General features: G+C 33.1%; 1 protein-coding gene across 1 annotated transcript in view; it reads right to left on the bottom strand.

The window, feature by feature from the left end:
• ASCC3 (activating signal cointegrator 1 complex subunit 3) overlaps positions 1-23,317 on the bottom strand; it is a 338,051-nt gene that overhangs the window by 113,757 nt on the left and 200,977 nt on the right. The window contains exons 17-24 of the mRNA XM_082731866.1: positions 21,438-21,557; positions 18,326-18,490; positions 16,145-16,231; positions 15,110-15,286; positions 11,455-11,680; positions 9,569-9,723; positions 6,930-7,028; positions 5,590-5,758 (exon numbers count right to left, since the gene is read on the bottom strand). Coding sequence (XP_082587992.1) covers positions 5,590-5,758; positions 6,930-7,028; positions 9,569-9,723; positions 11,455-11,680; positions 15,110-15,286; positions 16,145-16,231; positions 18,326-18,490; positions 21,438-21,557 — 1,198 coding nt within the window. The remainder of the gene's footprint in view (positions 1-5,589; positions 5,759-6,929; positions 7,029-9,568; positions 9,724-11,454; positions 11,681-15,109; positions 15,287-16,144; positions 16,232-18,325; positions 18,491-21,437; positions 21,558-23,317) is intronic.

The raw sequence follows: 23,317 nt of genomic DNA, 5'->3' as shown, positions 1-23,317 counted from the left end.
AGGATACAGTTTCTTCTAACAGACCAAAATGTACCCTAAATCTAGTGTATGGCCTTGTTCCAGTCTCCTATCTGATCACATTCTTTCTTTTTCTTTTTAAAAATTTTTTCCTTTCTTGTTTCAACCAACTTATCTTATCAATTCCTTTTTTAAAATCTTTTTTAATTTTCATCTTTACAGTCATATTCCATCCCTTCATCATATTTACCCTTATTTTTGTATATATGTTTTTCTTTCCTTAAAATTTTGGGAGGCAGTTCCTCCTAAAAGACCAAAATACACATAAAATCTAGTGTGTGGATCTGCTCCATTCACCAGCCAAATCATGTTCTCCCCCGCTTTTCCCCCCACAGTTTCGGGTCTCTCCTGATTTGTTTAGTGTATATTTTTCGGGGTCATTGTTACCCTTTTAGCATTTTTGTTCTCTCATTCATCTGTCCTTCAGGACAAAATGACAAAACAGAAAAATTCACTTCAAAAAAAAAAAAAATAGAGGGGGTATAGCTCAGTGGTAGAGCATTTGACTGCAAAAAAAAAAAAAAAACAAAACAAAAAAAAGAACAAGAGTCAGTACTACCTGGCAGGGACCTAATCAATATGGACATTAGTAAGATGTCAGAACTAGAGTCCAGAATGATGATTATAAAGATACTAGCTGGACCTGAAAAAAGCATAGAAGATAATAGAGAATTCCTTTCTAGGGAAATAAAAGAACTAGAATCTAACCAATTCAAAATAAAAAAGGCTATTAATGAGGTACAATAAAAAATGGAGGCTCTAACTGCTAGGATAAATAAGGGAAAAGAGAGATTAGTGATATAGAAGACCAAATGATGGAGAATAAAGAAGCTAAGAAAAAGAGAGATAAACAACTACTGGATCATAAGGGAAGAATTCGAGATAAGTAATACCATAAGACAATCAATATTAGAATAATTGGGATCCCAGAAGAAGAAGAAAGAGAAAGGCAGAAGGTATACTGGAGTAAACTTCCTTAATTTGGGGAAGAAAACAGGCATCAAAATCCAGGAGGCACAGAGAAGTCCCCTCAAAATCAATAAAAATAGGTCCACACCCCATCATCTAACAGTAAAACTTACAAGTCTCCAAGACAAAGAAAATCCTGAAAGCAGCTCCAGGGACAGGAGGTCTTTAACCCACCATGGCAGAAATACTAGATTGGCAGCAGACCTATCCACAGAGACCTGGAAGGCCAGAAATGACAGGCATGATATATTCAGAGCACTAAATGAGGAAGATTATGCGGCCAAGAATACTATATCCAGCTAGGCTGTCATTCAAAATAGAAGGAGAGATAAAAAACTTCTAGACAAACAAAATTAAATGAATTTGCAAACACCAAACCAGCTCTACAGGAAATATTGAAAGGGGTCCTCTAAGAAAAGAGGGAGCCTTACGGAACGTCGACCAGAAAGGAAGAGAGACCATATACAGTAACAGTCACCTTACAAGCAATACAATGGCACTAAATCCATTATCTTTCAATAGTTATCCTGAATGTAAATGGGCTAAATGCCCCAATCAAAAGAAACAGGGTACCAGATTGGATAAAACAAAAACAAGGCCCATCAATATGCTATCTGCAAGGGACCCATTTTAGACTCATATACACCTCCAGATTTAAAGTGAACGAGTGGAACACCATTAATCATGCTAATGGACATCAAAAGAAAGCTGGGGGTAACACTCCTTGTATCAGACAAATTAGATTTTAAACCAAAAACTGTAATAAGAGATGAGAAAGGACACTATATCATACTTAAAGGGCCTATCCAACAAGAAGATAAAATAATTTTAAATATCTATGCCCCTAACATCGGAGCAGCAATTAAATAAGCCAATTAATAACAAAATCAAAGAAACACATCCACAGTAAAAGAATAATAGTAGGGGACTTTAACAACCCATCACTAAAATGGACAGATCATCTAAGTGAAAGATCAACAAAGAAATAAAGTCTTTAAATGACACACTGGACCAAATGGATTTCACAGATTTATTCAGAACATTCCATCCCAAATCAACAGAATACACATTCTTCCCTAGTGCACGGGGAACATTCTCCACAACAGATCTTGTCCTGGGTAACAAATCAGGTCTCAATCGTACCAGATGATTGGGATCATTCCCATATTTTTGACCACAATGCTTTGAAACTAGAACTCAATCATGAGAGGAAAGTTGCAAAGAACACAAATACATGGAGGCTAAAGAGCATCCTACTAAGGAATCAATGGGTCAACCAGGAAATTAAAGAAGAATTTTTAAAAAATCATGGAAACAAATAAAAATGAAAACACAACTGTTGAAAATCTTTGAGATGTAGCATTACAGCCTTTCTCAAGAAACAAGAAAGGTCTCAAATACACAACCTAACCCTATACCTAAAGGAGCTGGAGAAAGAACAGCAAATAAAGCCTAAACCTAGGAGAAGAAGAGAAATAAAAAAGATCATAGCAGATATTAATGAAATAGAAACCAAAAGAACAGTAAACAGATCAACGAAACTAGGAGTTGGTTCTTTGAAAGAATTAATAAGATTGATAAACCCCTGACCAGACTTATCCAAAAGAAAAGAGAAAGGATTGAAATTAGTAAAATTATGAACCAAAGAGGAGATATCACAACCAACATCAAAGAAATACAAGCAATTAAAAGAACACATTATGAGCAACTATATGCAAGCAAATTAGACAATCTGAAAGAAATGAATGCATTACTAGAGACGTATAAACTATCAAAACTGAGCCAGGAAGAAATAGAAAACCTGAACAGACCTATAAATCAAAGATCTCCCAAGAAATAAGAGCCCAGGGCCAGACGACTTCCTAGGGGAATTCTACTAAAAATTTAAAGAAGAATTAATACCCATTCTCCTGAAACTGTTCCAAAAAATAGAAATGGAAGGGAAACTTCTAAACCCATTTTACGAGGCCAGCATTATCTTGATCCTAATACCAGACAAAGACCACATCAAAAAGGAGAATTACAGACTAATATCCCTGATGAACACAGATGCAAAAATTCTCACCAAAATACTAGCCAGGAGGATCTAATAGTACATTAAAAGGATTATTCACCATGAAAGTGGAATTTATACCTGGGTTGCAAGGTTAGTTCAACAAATGCAAATTAATCAATGTGATACCATACATCAATAAAAGAAAGGACAAGAACTCTCAAGAGATGCAGAAAAAGCATTTGACAAAGTATAGCATCCTTTCTTGATCAAAACTCTTCACAGTGTGGAGACAGAAGGTACATACCTCAATATCCTTAAAGCCATCTACAAAAAACCCACAGTGAATATTGTTCTCAATGGGGAAAAACTGAAGAGTTTTTCCACTAAGGTCAAGAACATGGCAAGGATATCCACTATCACCACTGCTATTTCATACAGAACTAGAAGTCATAGCCTCAGCAATCAGACAAGAGAAAGAAATAAAAGGCATCTGAATTGGCAAAGAAATCAAACTCACTGTCTGCAGATGATATGATACTTTATGTGGAAAACCCAGAAGACTCCACTCCAAAAGTGCTAGAACTCATCAAGGAATTCCATAAAATGTCAGGATATAAAATCAATGCACAGAAATCAATGTATAAAATCTATATACCAACAAGAAGACAGAAGAAAGAGAAATTAAGGAGTTGATCTCAATCACAATTGCATGAAAACCATAAGATACCTAGGAATAAACCTAACCAAAGAGGCAAAGAATCTGTACTCGGAAAACTATAGAATACTCATGAAAGAAATTGAGGAAGACACAGAGAAATGGAAAAACATTCCATGCTCATGGATTGGAAGAACAAATATTGTGAAAATGTCTACACCACCAAAAGCAATATATACATTTAATGCAATCTTTATCAAAACACCATCAACTTTTTTCAAAGAAATGGAACAAATAATTCTAAAATTTACATAGAAGCAGAAAAGACCCAGAAGAGCCAGAGGAATGTTGAAAAAGAAAACCAAAGCTGGTGGCATCACCATCATTTAAAGCCTTTATTTCTAATTCTGGACTTCAAGCTCTATTACAAAGCTGTAATCATCAAGACAGTATGGTACTGGCACAAAAACAGACTCATTGATGAATAGAATGGAATAGGGAGCCCAGAAATGGACCCTCAATGCTATGGTGAACTAATCTTTGACCAGGCAGGAAAAAAAATGTCCAATGGAAAAAAGACAGTGTCTTCAACAAATAGTGTTGGGACATGCAGAAGTCACATGAAATGTGGACGAAACTGGACCATTTTCTTATACCACACACAAAAATAGACTCAAATGGATGAAAGACCTGAATGTGAGACAGGAATCCACCAAAAATCCTTGAGGAGAACACAGGTAGCTACCTGTTCAACCTCAGCCGCAGCAACTTCTTCCTAGAAACATTGCCAAAGGCAAGGGAAGCAAGAACAAAAATGAACTATTGGGACTTCAAGATAAAAAGCTTTTGCACAGCAAAGGAAACAGTCAACAAAACCAAAAGATAATTGACAGAATGGGAGAAGATATTTGCAAATGACATCTCAGATAAGGGGCTAGTAGCCAAAAATCTATAAAGAACTTGTCAAACTCAACCCCCAAAGAACAAATAATATAATCAAGAAATGGGCAAAGGACATGAACAGACATTTCTGCAAAGAAGACATCCAGATGGACACAGACACATGAAAAAATGCTCCATATCACTAGGCATCAGGGAAATACAAATCAAAACCACAATGAGATTCCACTTCACAGAAGTCAGAATGGCTAAAATTAACAAGTCAGGAAATGATAGATGTTGGTGAGGATGCGGAGAAAGGGGAACCCTCCTACACTGTTGGTGGGAATGCAAGCTGGTGCATCCACTCTGGAAAACAATATGGAGGTTCCTCAAAAAGTTGAAAACAGAGCTACCCTACAAGCAATTGTACTATTGGGTATTTACCCCAAAGATACAAATGTAGTGATCTGAAGTGGTACGAGCACCTTAATGTTTATAGCAGCAATGTCCACAATAGCCAATCCACAGAAAGAGCCTAGATGTCCATCAACATTTGAATGGATAAAGAAGATGTGGTATATATACACAATGGAATATTATGCAGCCATCAAAAACCGAAATCTTGGCATTTGCAACGATGTGGAACTAGAGGGTATCATGCTAAGTGAAATAAGTCAATCGGAGAAAGACAATTATTGTATGATCTCACTGATTTGAAGCATTTGAGAAACAATACAGAGAATCAAAGGGGAAGGGAGGGAAAATGAAAGAAGATGAAACCAGAGAGGGAGACAAACCATAAGAGACTCTAAGTCTCAGGAAACAAACTGAAGATTGCTCTAGGGGAGGTGAGGTGGGAGGGATGGGGTAGCTGGGTGATGGACATTGGGGAGGGTATGTGCTATGTTAAGCGCTGTGAACTGTGTAAGACTGATGAATCACAGACCTGTACCCCTGAAACAAATAATACATTATATTTTAATAAAAAAATAATAAAAACAAACACACAAATTAAACAACAAACATCAACAACAATATCAATGATTCAAGTTACAATTTAATATGTTACCTGTATGGGGAGGATGTCTCTCTGGTAGAATCAGATGTTGAAAGTTGATAATACATACAGCCTCAGCTCCTAACCATCTATCAGACACTGCTCGGATGTAGTATTGGGAAGGCAAAGGCTCAAAAATAGGGATTGTAAATACCAGAAGTTGAGCTTCTTTACTAATGACCTAATGTGAAATAAAGTCTCAAGTGAATATGAATATTCTGATATCATAAAGGCCCTCTTAGTCTAGTGTTAAGAAAATGCTATCTACACCAATAGGTACTAAACAAGAAAATATGTTGGGTTTCTAAACAGCTGAGATAGGGCACCTAGATGACTCAGTTGTTAAGCAGCTGCCTTCAACTCAGGTCATGATCCCAGGGTCCTGCGTCCTGGGATCAAGCCCAACATTGGGCTCCCCATTTAGTGGGAAGCCTGCTTCTCCCTCTCCCACTCCCCGTGCTTATGTTTCCTCTCTCACTGTTTGTCTGTCAAATAAATAAATATAAATAAAATCTTAAATAAATAAATAAGTAGCTGAGATATTCAGGCACTTCAGAAATTTATATGTAGTTCCCTTCTGAGGATATCTGATATTGTAGAAAGTAAAATTTATATACAATTTATATTATTGATATATGTATATCATCATGTACTAACAGATTACCAGTTTGACTATCAGAATTTCCTAAATTTCTATTCATTAAATTATTTAACTTCATGATTTTTACCAATTCACTTAATATTTTTCTTTAAATTTTACCATGACCTAAAGTGGAATAACAGAACTTAGCATAAATAGAAGGTAATCACGAAAAGAAACATCCTGTGAAATTCTACTACTGTCTACCCAAGGTTCCCTGCCTAAAGCTTGTTTTCTCTTTGATAAAAAGAGAAATCATGGATGAAGCATCACAGTTAAAGATATGCTAGTATCAAATTAAGTTTTTCTTTTAGGATTTATGGAAAATATTTAAAAATGCTCTTTTCATAATGTGAGTCAATATTCTGTAGTAATTTTTATAACATCTAAAGTATTAGTTTTTATTTATTTAATTTTATTTATCCATTACATTATTTATCCCATCCATCGGACATATTTCACTCCTGTGCAGGTCACGCCTTGAACCATGATAAAGATTACAATTAAATTTCTCAACATAGGATCACACTGAATATATGAATATAATAACATGCAATTCCTGTTACCTTTGAAACCAAACAGAAACATTAAAAAAAAAATAAAGCTTTAAGGGCACTAAAAAATTATAAAGAAATAGGTAAAAACAGAAATTATTTAGTTTATGTTTTCTTTTTTTTGATAGCAACATAATAATAGACACACCCATGTTTACCTGTTTTTTCAGAACTAGAAAATACTCTGAATGATAAATATGATCATTTGTAGGATCTTCTACCCAAATCCACCAAGGTTCTCCTACTGTCCCATGGACCTAGAGGAAAAATAATATTCTAATACTAAGTATATTTTAACTCAAGTAAGGGATATTATTGTTTACAAATCCAGCACCTATTCTGTTTCTAACAGCTTTACTAATATATAATTTACATTAAAAAGGTTACTCACTTAAAGTATACATTTCAATGGTTTTTATAAAGCTTTTACAACCATCTCTATAATCTTATTTAAGAATTACCCCCAAAAAGAAACCTTGCACCCATCTCCAGTCACTACTTATCTTTCTCCATTGTCCCAACTTCCAAGCTTGACAACAACAATCTATTTTATAAAGATTTGCTTGTAGTGGAGATTTTATATAAATGGAATAATATAATATGTGGCCCTCTGTGACTGGCTTTTTTCATTTACCATGTTCTCAAGGTTCATTCATGTTCTATCATGTAACAGTACTTCATTCTTTTTCACTAACAAATAATATTCCATCGGAGAGATAGATATACTGTATTTTATACTCATTCTTCTCCCTCTTTTTTTTTTTTTTCCCCTAACAAAGCCCAGTATTGTTAAGTGTTCATCTCTCTATTATGTGACTCAGGAAAAGGTGACCTTGTCTCTCAGAATGATTTTGGATAGCCCAAGCCAATCAGCTTATAGTATCCCCCTTATAACAAACAGCTTGTGGTAAGGGATAGGCACATGGCCAATTCTATTTCAATCAGACTGAGGAAAAGTCTTATGGTTCATGCTCTGGGTTGATGAAGTAGGGGTGTGTTCACCTTTCCCTGTTAAACGTGAACAAGGAAGCACAGAAAAAATTTGGAAAGTAGCCAAGAGTGTCAGGACAGCAAAAAGATGGGCCCTAAATGATGGCATTAAATACATTAAATTACCTCTGGGGCCTATTCTACTGGTGGACATTTTATTGTGGAAGATAATATATTTTTTTGCATAAGTCACTTTGAGATAAGTCAGGTTTTCTATTCTTGCAGCCAATAGCATTCTAACTGAGCTCAAGTTAACACTTTACACAAACGATTAAGTACTCTATCTTACTGATGAATTAAATCAAACTGTGGAAGATTTTTTTATGGATACTGACAGAAGAAAACTGTGAAAAAAGGCAAATAAAACTTTTATGGATTTTAAAAACCCTCTATTATAAATATAAATGAATTATGAGTATGGCTTAACTAATTTTACATTTTATGTAAAATTTAATGTTTACAGAAATATTAAATATAATTTTATATCATTTAGCTCTCACAGAATTTGTGAGAAAGATAATTATTATTATTATTATGCATGTTTACAGAGGAGAAAGCTGAAGAAATTACTGGTTAGGACAGTTTAAGACCAGCGGTAGATTTAAGACTATGGCTGGTTAATTTTTAAGCACATTGATAAATAAAATTAATTCATATTAAAGATATATTAATAATAACAGGTAATGTAGAAGACATTTACTTATACGAAATCAGAAACTTAAAATAACCATGTAAAGAAGGTACTGCTATTACAGTTACGGATTTCCTTGTCTTCCTCTACTGGCTTCTTGAAAGAAAGGATTGAGACTTACTTTTGTATCTACAATCACTACTTTTACTGGAGTCTTTGTACAGCAACTGCTGCAAAGACAGACCTTAAAAAGTGTTGACAGAATAGAAAGAGGATCCAGAGTAGAACTTCATATATGTGTGTGTACACGTTAAATACATATATAAGATTTCATATATATGATATATGGAAAAATAAAGCTAAAATATAAAATATGGTCGACCCTTGCACATATTTTCATAAATGATTAGATTCTGAAATAGTTATGTATGGGAATACCAGGGTGGGAAGGGTGTCACAACCAGATGTGATGAATTATAGTTACCATAACATCTAAGATTTAGAAAGAATAGAAAGGGTAAACACAGAAACAGGAATGTGATAGGTGCCAAGGAAGGACATTTTCAAGAAAGACAATGTATAGTGCTGAATATTCAGAGAACTAAGGAAAATAACAGCAAAAGTCATTATTATGGCAACCAGTTAGGTTTTGGTGATCACTGAGAAAGTAGTCTCAGCAGGAAAGAAACTGGTGACCAGGAGGAAAACATCGAATACTCTTTCTCCACATCTAATGGAAAATAGAAGAGGAGACTGATAATTTGAGAAATATTAGGATTTTAAAAGGGATCTTTTACCACAAAGAATCTTGACTTTTTAGTAGGATAAAATGACAGAGTAAGTAGAGCTGGCAAAAATGAAGATAACAAAATTAAAGAAGACAGAATTAAGCAAAGTCTTTATGAAAGTGAATCCACTAAACTATTGTTCAATGTTGAACTTTCAGGGTACCTAAGATGTTATGAAGAGGTCTCATTGGTTGCCATTTTAATATATTATATCATATTTTTCTTCAGGATGATAGTAAATATTACTACAATGCTTTAAATGAATCTTCAATATATATTCTTTTTAGAGTTTTCTATTATGTCTTAAGGACAGATGTAAGGAGGTATAGTCGAACCTGCAGTACAGACATTTTTACTGACCACTGATATAGATATTTTCCACTTTTACCTGATCATTCCAAGTAAAATCAGGACAGATGCTCAGTGTCACTCGGAGGACAGTCCGTGTGATGGGCTGAATGGATGCTTCCATTGTAACAGAAGGAATCTGATGAACACACTGTTTGACCTTGAGCCCAATATTCACATGATGCAGCATGTGACCTGTAAGGAAAACATCACACAGAAGAAATGTGTTCAGACAGAAAAAAAGCAATATAATCTGACTTGTAAATGGGATTTCAGAGAAGGTGGTTTTATTGCTTGTTTTATGATTTGCTATGTAGAATAGTTGACATTCTTGACCTGGCATGTTTGAATATTTTGTAATAGTTAACTTGAATTAGCAATTCATAGCTCTGAAAACCAGTATCAGGGTTTCTTCAGCTATTAATAGGGTTCTTAAAATTACTGAGACTTGACAGTGTTTAAACTACTATAAACAGTCCTACTTTTCTCCTAGTTAGCTTATGACACATTAAAAAATTCAGTATTTTGTGAAAATAGCTATTAATTTGCTCAAAGTCTACTTCTCAACTCTATAACCATCATGGGAAATGCTTTAATAATCAAACACAAATCACCCATCCAAACTCATTTCTAGAAAAAAATAAAGCTAAAATATAAAATATGGTTAATGTAGTACAAACTTAATCACTTGTACTCATTTTCATAAATTACTACATTTTGAAGTAGTTATGTATGGGAATGCCAAGGTGGGGAGGGGGTCACAAACAGACTGACTGTGACTGACTATAAACATTCTCCTACTTGAGTCCAAGCAATTAAGGAAAAATAGATAATATTTAATAGTATCAATAGTTCTTACATATCTTGGTTCTTCATAATACAATTTTTAAAGTATGTTTATGAGCAAATCAAAATGTTCTATGTTCACCAGAATTTGAAACTAAAAGTGGTTTTCCTTTAATGATAAAGTATCATAAAATATTTACACATGTTACTCCATTGTAAGTAATCTTTTTTTTTTTTTTAAAGATTTTATTTATTTATTTGTTTGACAGAGACCGAGACCGGAGAGAGGGAACACAAGCAGGGGGAGTGGGAAAGGGAGAAGCAGGCTCCCCGTGGAGCAGAGAGCCCGATGTGGGGCTCGATCCCCGGATCCCAGGATCATGACCTGAGGCGAAGGCAGAGACTTAACCTACTGAGCCACCCAGGCGCCCCCATTGTAAGTAATCTTAACTTCTCTAGTTAATATCCTTAATTTTTATTTTTATGGATACCTTCTACCATTCTGTCTTCAAGTATTCTTACTATACAAGGTGAAATAATTATCTCAACCTCTCTTCCATCATTGGACCTTATGCCAGCAGTAGTCCTCCCCCTTATTTCTTCTCAGCCTAACTCACTTCATGTGTAATGTCTATCCTATTCAGAATCTGAAATTTTTTTTTAGATTTTATTTATTTATTTGATAGAGTTCACAAGTAGGCAGAGAGGCAGGCAGAGAGAGAGGAGGAAGCAGGCTCCCTGCTGAGCAGAGAGCCTGATGTGGGGCTCGATCCCAGGACCCTGAGATCATGACCAGAGCTGAAGGGAGAGGCTTTAAACCACAGAGCCACCCAGGCGTCCTCAGAATCTGAAATATTAACTAATCAATATTAATCAATATTAACTAATCAAATATTAACTATTCAATAATCTTATTTTAAGTTTGTCCAATAAAATGTTAAGATATCTAGAAATGTATGTAGGAATACTTTTTCAACATCATATGATAAAAGTAGAAGAACAAATGCTATTTACATAATGATACCAACTGGATTTAAAATGGTAAACAAATTTATCTGAAGTATGAAAATGCAGTTTTCTTTTATATCTAATAAAATATTTTATTTGTACAGAACAATACATTAAAACATTTCTGCTTACCTATTTCATCTTTCCTCATGTCTTTCAGTTTATCCACAGTAAGATTTTTTTCTTCTAATCTTGTTAGAATGTGTGGTGGTAAGACTGAAAACTGTCTCAAAGGGCTAGCCCAACCCCAAAGCCTCTTGTCAATGACTTTACTAAGATTCAGGAGCCTGTAGGTCATGGCAGGCCAACGTTTCCTCAGAGCAATTTCAAAAAGAGCACGGACAATTCTAGCTGCATTCTAAAGAATAAAAAGGGGGTTAGTGGTTAGGTACACTGTACTTTTAAATTTGTCAAGTTGTCACTCACACTCAATTTTACAGGACGTATGCCAAATTGCAGCCTTTAATTGAGGGGAATATCTATCCTCATACAACCTCAGTTATCTTCATTAGTTCTACATAAGAATAATCACATCTTTCATAGGTGGATGTTATCTTGTTAAATCACAGATGGTAGTCTCATATCCAAGTTCTTACGAGGCTCGACCCTATGCCCCCCAACGAGAAACTAAGGAGGAAGAGATAAAAGTTATAAGTAAGACTTAGAAGGTTGTTGAAGCCACCTAGAATATAAGATACAGCCAAGGATACCCTTGGCTATATAGGGGGATGATTAAAAGTCTACTTAGGGAAATAAAGATGACTCTGGGATCCAGTAAGAAAGAAAAATTAGTGTGAGAAGGATGATAAAGGAAATCCTGATGGGTTCAGCTACCTGTATTAATGGCTCCCTACAAAACAAGCAACACCTTAATTGCTTTATGTATCTCATTTAATTTGTATGTTATCTCCTTTAATCTTTATGGCAACTGCATTCAATTGGTCTTGTTATTATAATTTTATACATGAAGATAACAGAGATTGGTGAGGTTAATAATTTGACCAAGATCACACAGATAGTTGGTATTAGAGTATCTATTCAAAGCCAGGTCTAAACAAGTCCAATTTAACTCCAAGGTTATAAATTTGGTGATTAGGAAAACTTCATTAATAGACATACAGAAAGTTACAAGGGCTGAAGCCCTTTTAACATCTCCACAGTCAGTTTCCTTTTGTTTTGCCTTCTTCCCTCTATTAGTAATGTTGCAGGTTATTTTACTGAAGATTGTTTCTTAAAGTCATGAATTTGGGAGATATCCTCACAATCTCAAATGACATTTATACTTGAAAATGAAGAATGTTAAAATCTGTTCAAAATCATTAAAAAAAGAGATAAAAAAGTGGAGATTTTAAATAGCAAATAGGTGATCTGGCTTGAAATTACAAGGTAAAAAAATGATCACAAGAGTTAAGGGCTTTGGTTTTCCATTTTATATAAAATATGTATTTGTCTCTTGACAGATTTGACTACTTTTTTTTTAAAGTATTAGAAATTTAAGAACAAAATAGTATTTAAAAGTATGATAACTGTTCTGATACCCAATAAAAATTACAGGATGACTCTTATTCGGCGCAGAGAATGAAAAATAAAAAATAAAATGAACATTTTGATTACTGTATCCACCAAATAGGTCTTCTTCCGACATCACTCCTAGCTGCTCTTGTAAGAAGATGCCAGGCTAAATTTCCCAACTGTGTTTGAAAGTATCTCAGAACCTATATTTGTTCCCTAAAAGCTAAAAGAAATGGAAGAAGAAATCCCATGTAAGATATAGGCAGGCACTTTAATCTGGAATGATATAAATTGGGAATAATGATCAGAGTACCTAAGACATGCAGTTCAGAGAAGCTAAGCAGAGGCTTTATAACATCAGAGAATATTTGAGCTAAGGAGTTATCTCAGGGGCTAAGACAATAAAATTTTAGAAATAGAGAAGGGATGACTATTTTACAGAGCTGAGAGGGTTGTTGTGGAACTGTTGTTGGTAGCTTACATTTAAAATATAAACTCAACAGTAATTTATCTAATGCATTCAAGGATGATAGACCCACAATAGCTATTTAAGAAAAACAAGGATGCTTTGAGATATAACCTTAATTTTCCAAGACTGACTTTCTGGGCACCAATCATAAAGAAACCCTAAGTTCTACACTGTAAAGCAATTCATGTATCAGTCTTTGGTAATATATCCATAATCTTGAATCAAAAAGAAATGTGACCAGATTATTCATCTAGAACCCAGAAAAGCTTTAACTTTTAGTTAAGCTATTAACTATTTCAATATAAAATCATTAGAAAATGTAAAATGACAACATCATTTTTCACAAAAGCAGATAAAATAAGTTAGAAACAATGGTTCCTATACAAGTCACAGGGTTTAGAGATTATAAATTATATATAAATTTAGAGATTATAAATTATATAAAACTTTTCTATGGCAGGAAATACATGTGTTCCAAGATACGCCAAAAAAAATTTTTTTTCCGCCACAGCCATAGTTGGTTTACATAGTATATAAAATCATCACCTGGTTCCTTGGTTACTTTGATTAAATTACTGAATTCATTCAACTTGTTTACCAATATATCTTGGTTCATGTTTGCAAATACTTCACATTTACAGTTATTTCAAAGCACTCCTGAGTACTCATGGCTGTTAATAATAATTTAACACAAATATGTATTTTTGAACAAAATTACCAACATAAGATACAGAGCAGAATAGTTTCTACATTTAAAATAAGATTTAGCTTTTATTTCTCTTTAACTTAGAGAAGGCACTACTCAATGAAAAATGATGAAAAAGGGATTCTTTTTTATTTTTTATTTTTCTTTTAATTACTGTAAAGTTAACATATAGTGTCATACTAGTTTCAGGTGTATAATACAGTGATTCAACACTTCCATACACCAGTCTGTGCTCATAACAACAAATACACTCTCATCACCTATCTCACCCATCCCCCTCACCCACCTCCCCTCTGGTGACCATCAGTTTGTTCTCCATAATTAAGAGTCTGTTTCACAGTTTGCCGTGAAACAATACCTTTTTCAAGTAAAAAGTATTAAAAAAAAAAACAAACAAAAATATCTAGAAGAAAAGCCTCATTTGAAAGAAAAATACTGCAAAAAATAACCTGCTTTACTTCACATGAGTGAATACATAAATGGTTGGAATATAAAAACATAAATACTACAACAGCCTTTATACTATAATATTTTAAAAAAACTTATACATTTAATGAGCTGTAATTTAGGGAATTTTTTTTTTCAGTTCTCAATTTTTAAGTATCATCGGTAGGGAAGAAAGATTACTTTCTTTATCAGAAACTTATCAGACTGAAAATATGGTCTGAGGTACTGCTATGAAGCCTTATTTAATGGTAAAAAAACCTTGTTTATGTTTCTAACATTTGGGTTAAGTTACAAAGGTTCCACAATCTTTTATTCTGCTTGCAATATTCTTGTATTATTGCCCTTTATAAATAAAAGAAATGAACTTGATCGTGTAAAGCAGAAAAAAAAAAAAGTTGGTATCTTTAAATTCTAAATTAAAACAACAGCAACATCAAAAAGAACCAAACCAATCACCAAATTCCACCTTCATTTCTGATCTAATAGTACAGAGGGCATAAAAAATGTGCAAATTAAACAGAACCAGTTCTGCAGTAAAATGGTACTTGGTAGCATGTCACAGTGCAATGCATTCAAAGTACAGCATGAATGATTATCTTGAGTCTCTAAAACTAAACAAGGAAGAGCAAACAGGAAGGGAGTAATATTCTTACCTGTGCAACATATGCAGAATCTGATATAAGGGAGAAACTGTCCATCTCTCCTCGGCTGATATAAGTTTGAAGTAGGATGTTTATTTTCCCATAACTGTTCTCTACACCTCCAGGAGCGGCGAGTTCACAGAAATTGTTTAATAAAGCATCTAGCTCTTCTATTTCCTCTTCTCTGACCTGGAAGAGTCAATGTTTTTATAAGATTATTTGGGCTGATTTACTTGAATTTTACATATTGAAATAAAACCACATCGCATGTTTTCTTAAGGCTTCCATTTTTCAACATTTTTCTTTTTTACACTAATAAAATAGTAATTTTTCACAGGTAGCTAATAAAATACAATAAGAAACTATCTTGAGGCTGATACAATTACATTTTATTATTCATCACCAATATTAAAGTTGCCATTGACATATAAAAATTTGATATGCCACAAAAATTAAATCTTCTGACCTCACCATCCTTCAGTTGATGAGATTTCATATTTTATTTGACCAGAGTAAAACCTCTGCCCAAATGGATTAGGGCAAACTTGAATTATCTTCAAATGCATTCATTATAGTCATATATTTTTATATGGTATAACACATTCATAGCTTAAAGCTGTGAAGTACTATGATTCACAGTATTAAAGTTTTCACTGTTAATAAGATTAAATTATAATATGGGTACAGAAATACTCATATCTAAGTTTGAATCATGCATGTCCTTTATATTTTCTTCAGTGAACCTTATATTGCAAATAAACCAAAATCTACATACTATATTCTCTGCCAGTTTCATTATTGCAAAACCTATTTAAATTATATTTGATTTGCAGTAGAGAGCAAAGAATAGTGTCAGGAATGACATAATATCATAATCTAGGATAGTGGACACTGTTGATAAATGGAAGAACACTGCTGGCACTCTAAACGCGAAGTGCCATACAGCTTATATTTTAACAGGAATAACAAATAATTATAAGCTTTTATAAATGAATGAATGTATACAAGCCAAAAAATGCATTTGATTCAAGCTTCAAATAATCTTACCTTTATTTGATCAAATTCTTCCGCTTTGGAGACGATAGCAAAAATATCACTTTCTGTTTTGTGAGCATCAAAGAATTCATTGAAGGTCTACCAAAGCAATTGTTATATTTGATTAAAATAGAAGATCCAGTGAAATATTTTCAATTAAAAAGTGACTAGAAAAATCACACATTCTTAAAGAATATTTGAGCCCTACACAATGCAGAATTATTATGTCTGTGATATACTATTTTTTTTTCTTTTTTACTGCGGTATACACTTCTTGACCATTGCTTTAAACATCAACAAATTCAACAAAGACTAAAAAATTTCCTAAAACATAACTAGCTGGAAAAGACCTTTAGAAGGAAAAAAGATCAATAAAATCAGTTATTAAAACCTACATTAAATAGCTAAAAAAATGTTCAGCATAACTGTCCAGCCTTGGTTAATTTTCAGCACAGGCATGTGGAAATATGTACCATTTTCCAACTTTAAGCTGAACATATCATATCATAACATATTCCTAAAAATAGGAATAACTAAAATTATGCAACCTGAAAATTCTGGTGAAGGCCTCAAAATATTCCTAGTGACGGCATATACAAATTCAGGAAACTGGGAAGAAAAAACAACAGTGGAAGACCACATAGAATAAAGATAAAACTGAAGAAGGGTTACAGTTCTTGGAAGAGCTTCAAACAGGCATAAAATACAGATTGGCAGTAACATACGACCTAGCGGGAAAATGAGGAAGGCTACTTAGTGGACAAGAGGAGTGCAAGCAAGCACGTGAGCAGGTGACAGAAGCAGGAGAGCGCTAGGGGCAATGTTCTGGGTTGAGGAAGATCAGACCACACTTGTGGGATGATACATGTTAAAAGAAGAAACCTAAAGTGCTGTACAAATGCAAGATTTATTTGGGGGAAAGATGAGGAAAAGCTAGTAGGCACACAAAGGTGTTTTCTGAGACGTGTAAAATGCATAAGGATGTGTTAAACAAGTATAAAACTTATACTTCATATTGGCCTAGGTGTTCATATTTCTGAAGAAATTTCACGTTAGTAATTTCTATTACATTTCCTTTCTAAAAACTTATTTAGGTATCCCAAAAAATGAATATAAGAAAAAAAATTCAAACTCTCTATAAAAAGAGTAAAAATGTGTTTTAACCCATCTTGGTCTTGAACTTGAGACTGCCCTCACAGGTAATCCCTGTTATGTTTTCCCATGTACTAACATATGTAGGTATATATACATATATTCCTAGTGACGGCATATACAAATTCAGGAAACTGGGAAGAAGGAATGGACATAGAAGCGATGCCTTTTTATATCATCACCTGTGTGCCTTGTGGTTTTTATATAAAGAACCTCCTCCATTTGCCTTTCTGATGACTGAATGTGTGCTTTAAAGAAGCACTGACCAGCTCTATTTGGGCCTCTTCTATGTAATGCCAGTCTTAGTATTTTAATGATGATCATGATTAAAAGGTCACAGAACCTTGGTCATGGAAGCACTATACTGTTAAATAAAGAGTGGGAATTCCAAAAAAAAAAAAAAATGTATGTATATACAAAAAAAAATATATGTATATATATACATATATATGCATGCATGTAAACACGCATAAAGACATGCATATGCTCCTTAAAATGTAATATTACAGTGGCATCCTATCTTACTCATTACATTAAACAGCAAAACGTTAAGGCTACCCTGTAGTCTAAATTATCCTTGAAAACTCTTAAATTGCCCAAATAGTACAGTTGGGTTGACCTGATAATTGCAGTAGTTTTTCTAACTCTTCAGTCAGTATTTCTCTACAATCTGCAATTAATTTTCAACTTTTATTCACTGATATCATTAAGCCATCATCTCCTGCTTAACCTCATTCAGTAAACTCATTCAGGCACTCATTGCATAGGTCTCCCCCACATGCTCAGTGTTTTAGCCTTGGGTGTGCCTACTGCTTAGGATATACTCACTGAATGGATGGCAAAAGGGTCCTTACTACTTAAAGTCTTACTTTTCTCTTCTGTTTACAGAATTCAAGATATTGAAGTCATGTAAGTTAAATGCACTTTGTTCTATTAGCGCTTCTTAAAAAAAATTTCCATTAATACAGTATTTTGAAGTCTAGAAAGAATTTAAATCTAAGAGCAAACATATTATTGTATTTGTTACATTCAGTATAATACCTCAATGGTGTTGTATTTAATATAGTAGTGGCTGGCAGTTCTACCCAAATCAGTGGAGGAAAAATATCCAGTTCTCTCTTCAAAACGAATCATCCGAGCTTTGTCTAGTTTTCGACCAACTTCAATGACTAACTGTTCTCGATGCTTTGCTAATGTTGGGTCAATCTGCAGGAAAAAAATATATACATAAAGATTTGAGTATTTCTTTAGAGAGTCATCATTTACAAACATATACCTATTTATGGAAATTAATTTTTTGTTGGTATTTAGTTAGAATAAAATTTCTTAACATAATTTTTAAAGAAGTACATTTTTATAAATTTAGGACATAAATAGAAAATATTATAATCCATTTGATAAAGTAAGCCTTAAAAATTCACTAAGATTATTAATCTTTATTATGATATCTTTAGGTAGTAATATTTTAGAATCTAAAATTCTTATTTTTAAAAATATTTTACTTATTTATTTGACACAGAGAGACACAGAGAGAGGGAACACAAGCAGGGAGAGTGGGAGAGGGAGAACAGGCTTCCCGCTGAGCAGGGAGCTGGATGAGGGGCTCGATCCCATGACCCTGAGATCATGACCCAAGCCAAAGGCAGATGCTTAATGACTGAGCTGCCCAGGTGCCCCTAGAATCTAAAATTCTTATATAGTTGTCTTACAATCTTTAAGACTATAAAGATCAGCAATCAGATATTAGTTAAACAATCTGTCTTTTCCCTCCAGTATTAAAATAAACAGGGATTTTAAAATATCAAGCTGTAATCCTACTTCATCAGTTATTTGGAGAACTCACAGTGAGGATGATTTCCTTTGTTAAAGAAATAAAGAAATAAATGCTTAATTATCCTTTCAAGAGTATGACTTTGGTGTTCTAGCAGTTTTCATAACTGCTGATAGAAAAACCCATTTTGCCCATAATAATAATAATATTAATAGAAGCAAGGTGTAAGATGAAGTTGACAAGAAATTTTTGAATACTTTTTGAAATTATTATTAATAGGCTTTTTTTAAAAAGATTTATTTATTTATTTGTCAGAGAGAGAGACAGAGAGCACAAGCAGGGAGAATGGCAGGCCGAGAGACAAGCAGGCTCCCATTGAGCAAGGAGTCCAATGAGGGATTCCATTTCAGGACCCTGGGATCATGACCTGAGCCAAAGGCAGATGCTTAACCAACTGAGCCATCCAAGAATCCCTAAATAGCTTCTTTCTAAACAGGGCATTTAACACACAATATTAACAAAAATTCTTAAATATTGCGATATGTGTATATGTGTATAAATATGTGTATGTATGTATACATATATACAGCCAAATCCTGAAGGTCATGCTCTAGTCAGGAGCAATAAATATGACCTTCAAAGGGAAGGGAGAGGAATATAAAAATTCTTTGGAAATCAATTAATAAATTAACACTCCTACTATTCCTTCTAACTTACATTTTGATGGTAGCTTATTCATACACTAAACATAGCTAAAGTAAATTTTAAAATCAGAAAAATGAGGCAAAGGAAAGTCAAATGTAGGGAAGATAGAATCAAAAGCCATTAACAAATACAAAAATCTTAAATATTTGCTATAAATGATATACTGTAGGTATCAAGTTCATCTTACAAAACACCTTATTTTTTACATGTTCTAAACCATTAAAATATGTTGGACATCACGATTTGTGTTAGTTCACATGGGTTTTGTGGCTACAAATTCTTATTGAGTAATAAAATAAAAACATGTAAGTAAAAAGAAAATTAAAAAGATCAGAGTCTCTGAACTCTGAAGAAAGTAAAACTATGTATCTCAGAAGGAAAAAAAAATCACTTTATGTTAGAAAATTATACAAAAGTGACTTCTGGAATTAACTTAGTACTTAAAATCAATTCATGTTTTATTTGACCCCAAGATTTGCAATGGCTTAACCCATAAAACCATGTGTTGTGCTTTGCCTTCTACCCTTTCAGAAAGCTTTCACAGTGTCATTGACTATTTTCACCAGCCCATATTTGTAACAAGATCTTTTATTTTTTTCCCTCATAAGTATTTAAGTTTCAATTTTCCACAGTCAAATCTATAGCACAGGGAAAGAAAAATGACAAAAAAGCTTGGCAACTCCTTTGATAACACAATGGAATATAAATAAAAGCTAAGCTGACAGTAAGTGGAGGAAAACTAATTTGGAGTTCAATTCAACTTTGCTACTTTTGACTTAACACTACTGAATATCCAGATGATGATAGTGAAATAATGCTCTCATTAAACAACTGATTTTATTTGTAATTAGGGAGCATTTACATTGTATAAAGCAGAGTTCTAAAGAAAAGCCAAGATCTAACAGAATCTAACAGATTCTGTAAGCCCCACATAACTGACAAGTTCACAGGAACAAGTGCTACAATACACATTTGGTTTTGTCTGTGTGCTCAGGGGAACTAATCCAAACCTCCAAATGGCTAATTACTCATTAACATTATCTTTTAATTTGGGAGTAAGGGGTTAGAAGAGACTTGAGAAGAGGAACATATTTAAAAAAATATAAGCTTATTATTAAAAATGATCTACAATTTTTCTGATGTCTGTCTGTTTTACTCTAAAACTTTAATTTATTACAGTTTTTAAAAAATCACGGCAAAGGGCACCTGGGGGGTGGCTCAGTCAGTTAAGCATCTGCCTTTGGCTCAGGTCATGATCCCAGGATCCTGGGATCTAGTCCTGCATCAGGCTCCCTGGTCAGGGTGGGGAGTCTGCTTCTCTCTCCCACTCTGCCTCTACCTCCTGCTCATGCTCTAATAAATAAAATATTTAAAAATAAAATAAAAATCACAGAAAAATATTAATATCATATGGAGATGTACCTGGATAGTAAATAAATAACAATATAAAGATGAACTTTTTAGTATCTGTGAGAAAAGAGCTATTAACTACGAGGTAAATTTAATTTTCCTTCGTATTTTTCTAAAAATAGACTAAAGCTTTTTGTTTTTCTTCCAGGTACTTAACTTTATTCAGATGAGGCAGAAGTAGCAAATATTTATCCTCATATCATACAAATATTACAAAGCCAAAAAAGAAGGTTTGATTTTTTTTTTTTTTATAAATGAGTTTTCTACCTGGTAAGCCTTGTGACTGATGCCATATACTAATGGATTTGCTCTCATCCGTACATAAAGATAAGTGTAACTTATCCACTTCACTGCTTCTTCCACATTAGTAACTGTTCCCAGAGCAATCTACAAATAAAAAATAAAAAAAAATTAAACTAGTGCATTAAAGTTGGATATAATATTACATCAAAGGCCATTTTGTCAAAAGTTAAGTTAAAATACATCATCATACCTTATTTAAAAGAAGGTAAGTATAATTACTGGACATGACACTTCTCCAATTAATTAAAAATAATTCCTGCCTCATTTAATTGAGAACAGTATACTGGAAATGGTATCTTCCAAAACGGAATTTACTCAATATTACGGCATCTGATTATTTTTCCCTAAGTAGAGTTTAATTCTCTATAGCATTGAAAGGTAAATAATTTAAAAACACAATAATAACATATAAGATCTGTATAATAAAGAGAAAGCAATTATTAGAAATTGATATTAAACCAGAATTATGAGAAGTTTCCTTAAAAATACATTTCATTAACTACTAGATCTATAGGTAATCATTTACTTGGCATTCCGTAATTTGAAAATTCATGCAAGCTGTGAAACTTCATAGTTGTATAATTTTCCCTGAACATCTGGGTGAAAAATTAAATTTCTTAATACGTTAATCACAGGTGGAAAGATGTTTTCTACCTAAATCATTATATATATATTAGGAAAAAGAAAGGAAGAATAAAGTTAACACTGAATATTAAAGAAAATAAAACTTGCACGTTTGTTTTATTCCTATAAATCCTATAATTTTAGATTCTGTATAACTAATTTTGTGATATAAATGTGGATACTTGGCTAGTTGAAGATGAGATCTAGCGATATACAAAATATCATTATGCTGTTACATCATACTATTAGTTATTAAAAAAGAAAAATCACCAAAGTAAAAAATGACGAGGCAGATTCTGACTATTCACTTTAAATTTACATGAACTTAAAATAAGTCTGAGAAAGACAAATACTATATAAGGCCTCACTTGCACATGGATTCTGAAAACATCAGACTCAGAGAAACAGAGTAGAATGGTGGTTGCCAGGAGTTGAGGGTGGAGGAACTGGAGGAACTGACGTTGGTCAGAGGTATAAACTTTCAGCTAAAGATGAATAATTTGCGTTGTTTAATGTATAGTATGGTAACAACAGTTAATGATAGCTAATTAATAGTTAATAATACTGTATTGTATACTTGAAAGTTGCTATGGGAGTAGAGCTTTTAACGTTCTCATGAAAACAACAAAATCGTGATTATGTGACTATTAATACATTTACTAACTTTATTGTTACTATATAACTATATACACATATCAAATCATCACATTATAAACCTTAAAACTTATACAGTGTCATATGTCAATTAGATTTCCATAATTACATAAATTCATATATTTATACTAATGCACTTACAAATGACTAAGTCATCCTCAATATAGGAAAATATATACATTTCCTAAATGCAAATGAAAACTTTCTACAAAATGAAGAATAACAATACTAAAATATAACCAATAAGGAAGTTGTGCCACACTCCCCAAATATTTAAAAATGAGACAGTTAAAACATTTTCTAGCTTCTTGAGGTAAAGAAAACTAAAAACAGTTAAAAATCTGATAGTGTTTCTCATTTGCGATTCTACTATTTGACACCAAAAACTGCGTGGATTCTCTTATAACCTATAGGTATTTTAAAATACTATCACAGGACTCCTCCTAAGAGTAGAAAATTTTATAAAGGATAAAACAGCTTGCTATATTTTCAAAATCAGACTCAGTAAATTAACATTAATATATACTTATTGCTACTAATGATAAAATAAAGGAAAGGAGAGAGTA

The sequence above is a fragment of the Mustela nivalis genome (genome assembly GCF_964662115.1).
Source record: "Mustela nivalis genome assembly, chromosome: 5".
NCBI classification, from domain to species: Eukaryota; Metazoa; Chordata; class Mammalia; order Carnivora; family Mustelidae; genus Mustela; species Mustela nivalis.
Note: the sequence above shows the minus strand (reverse complement) of the source record. Positions and strands in the feature narration are given on the sequence as shown.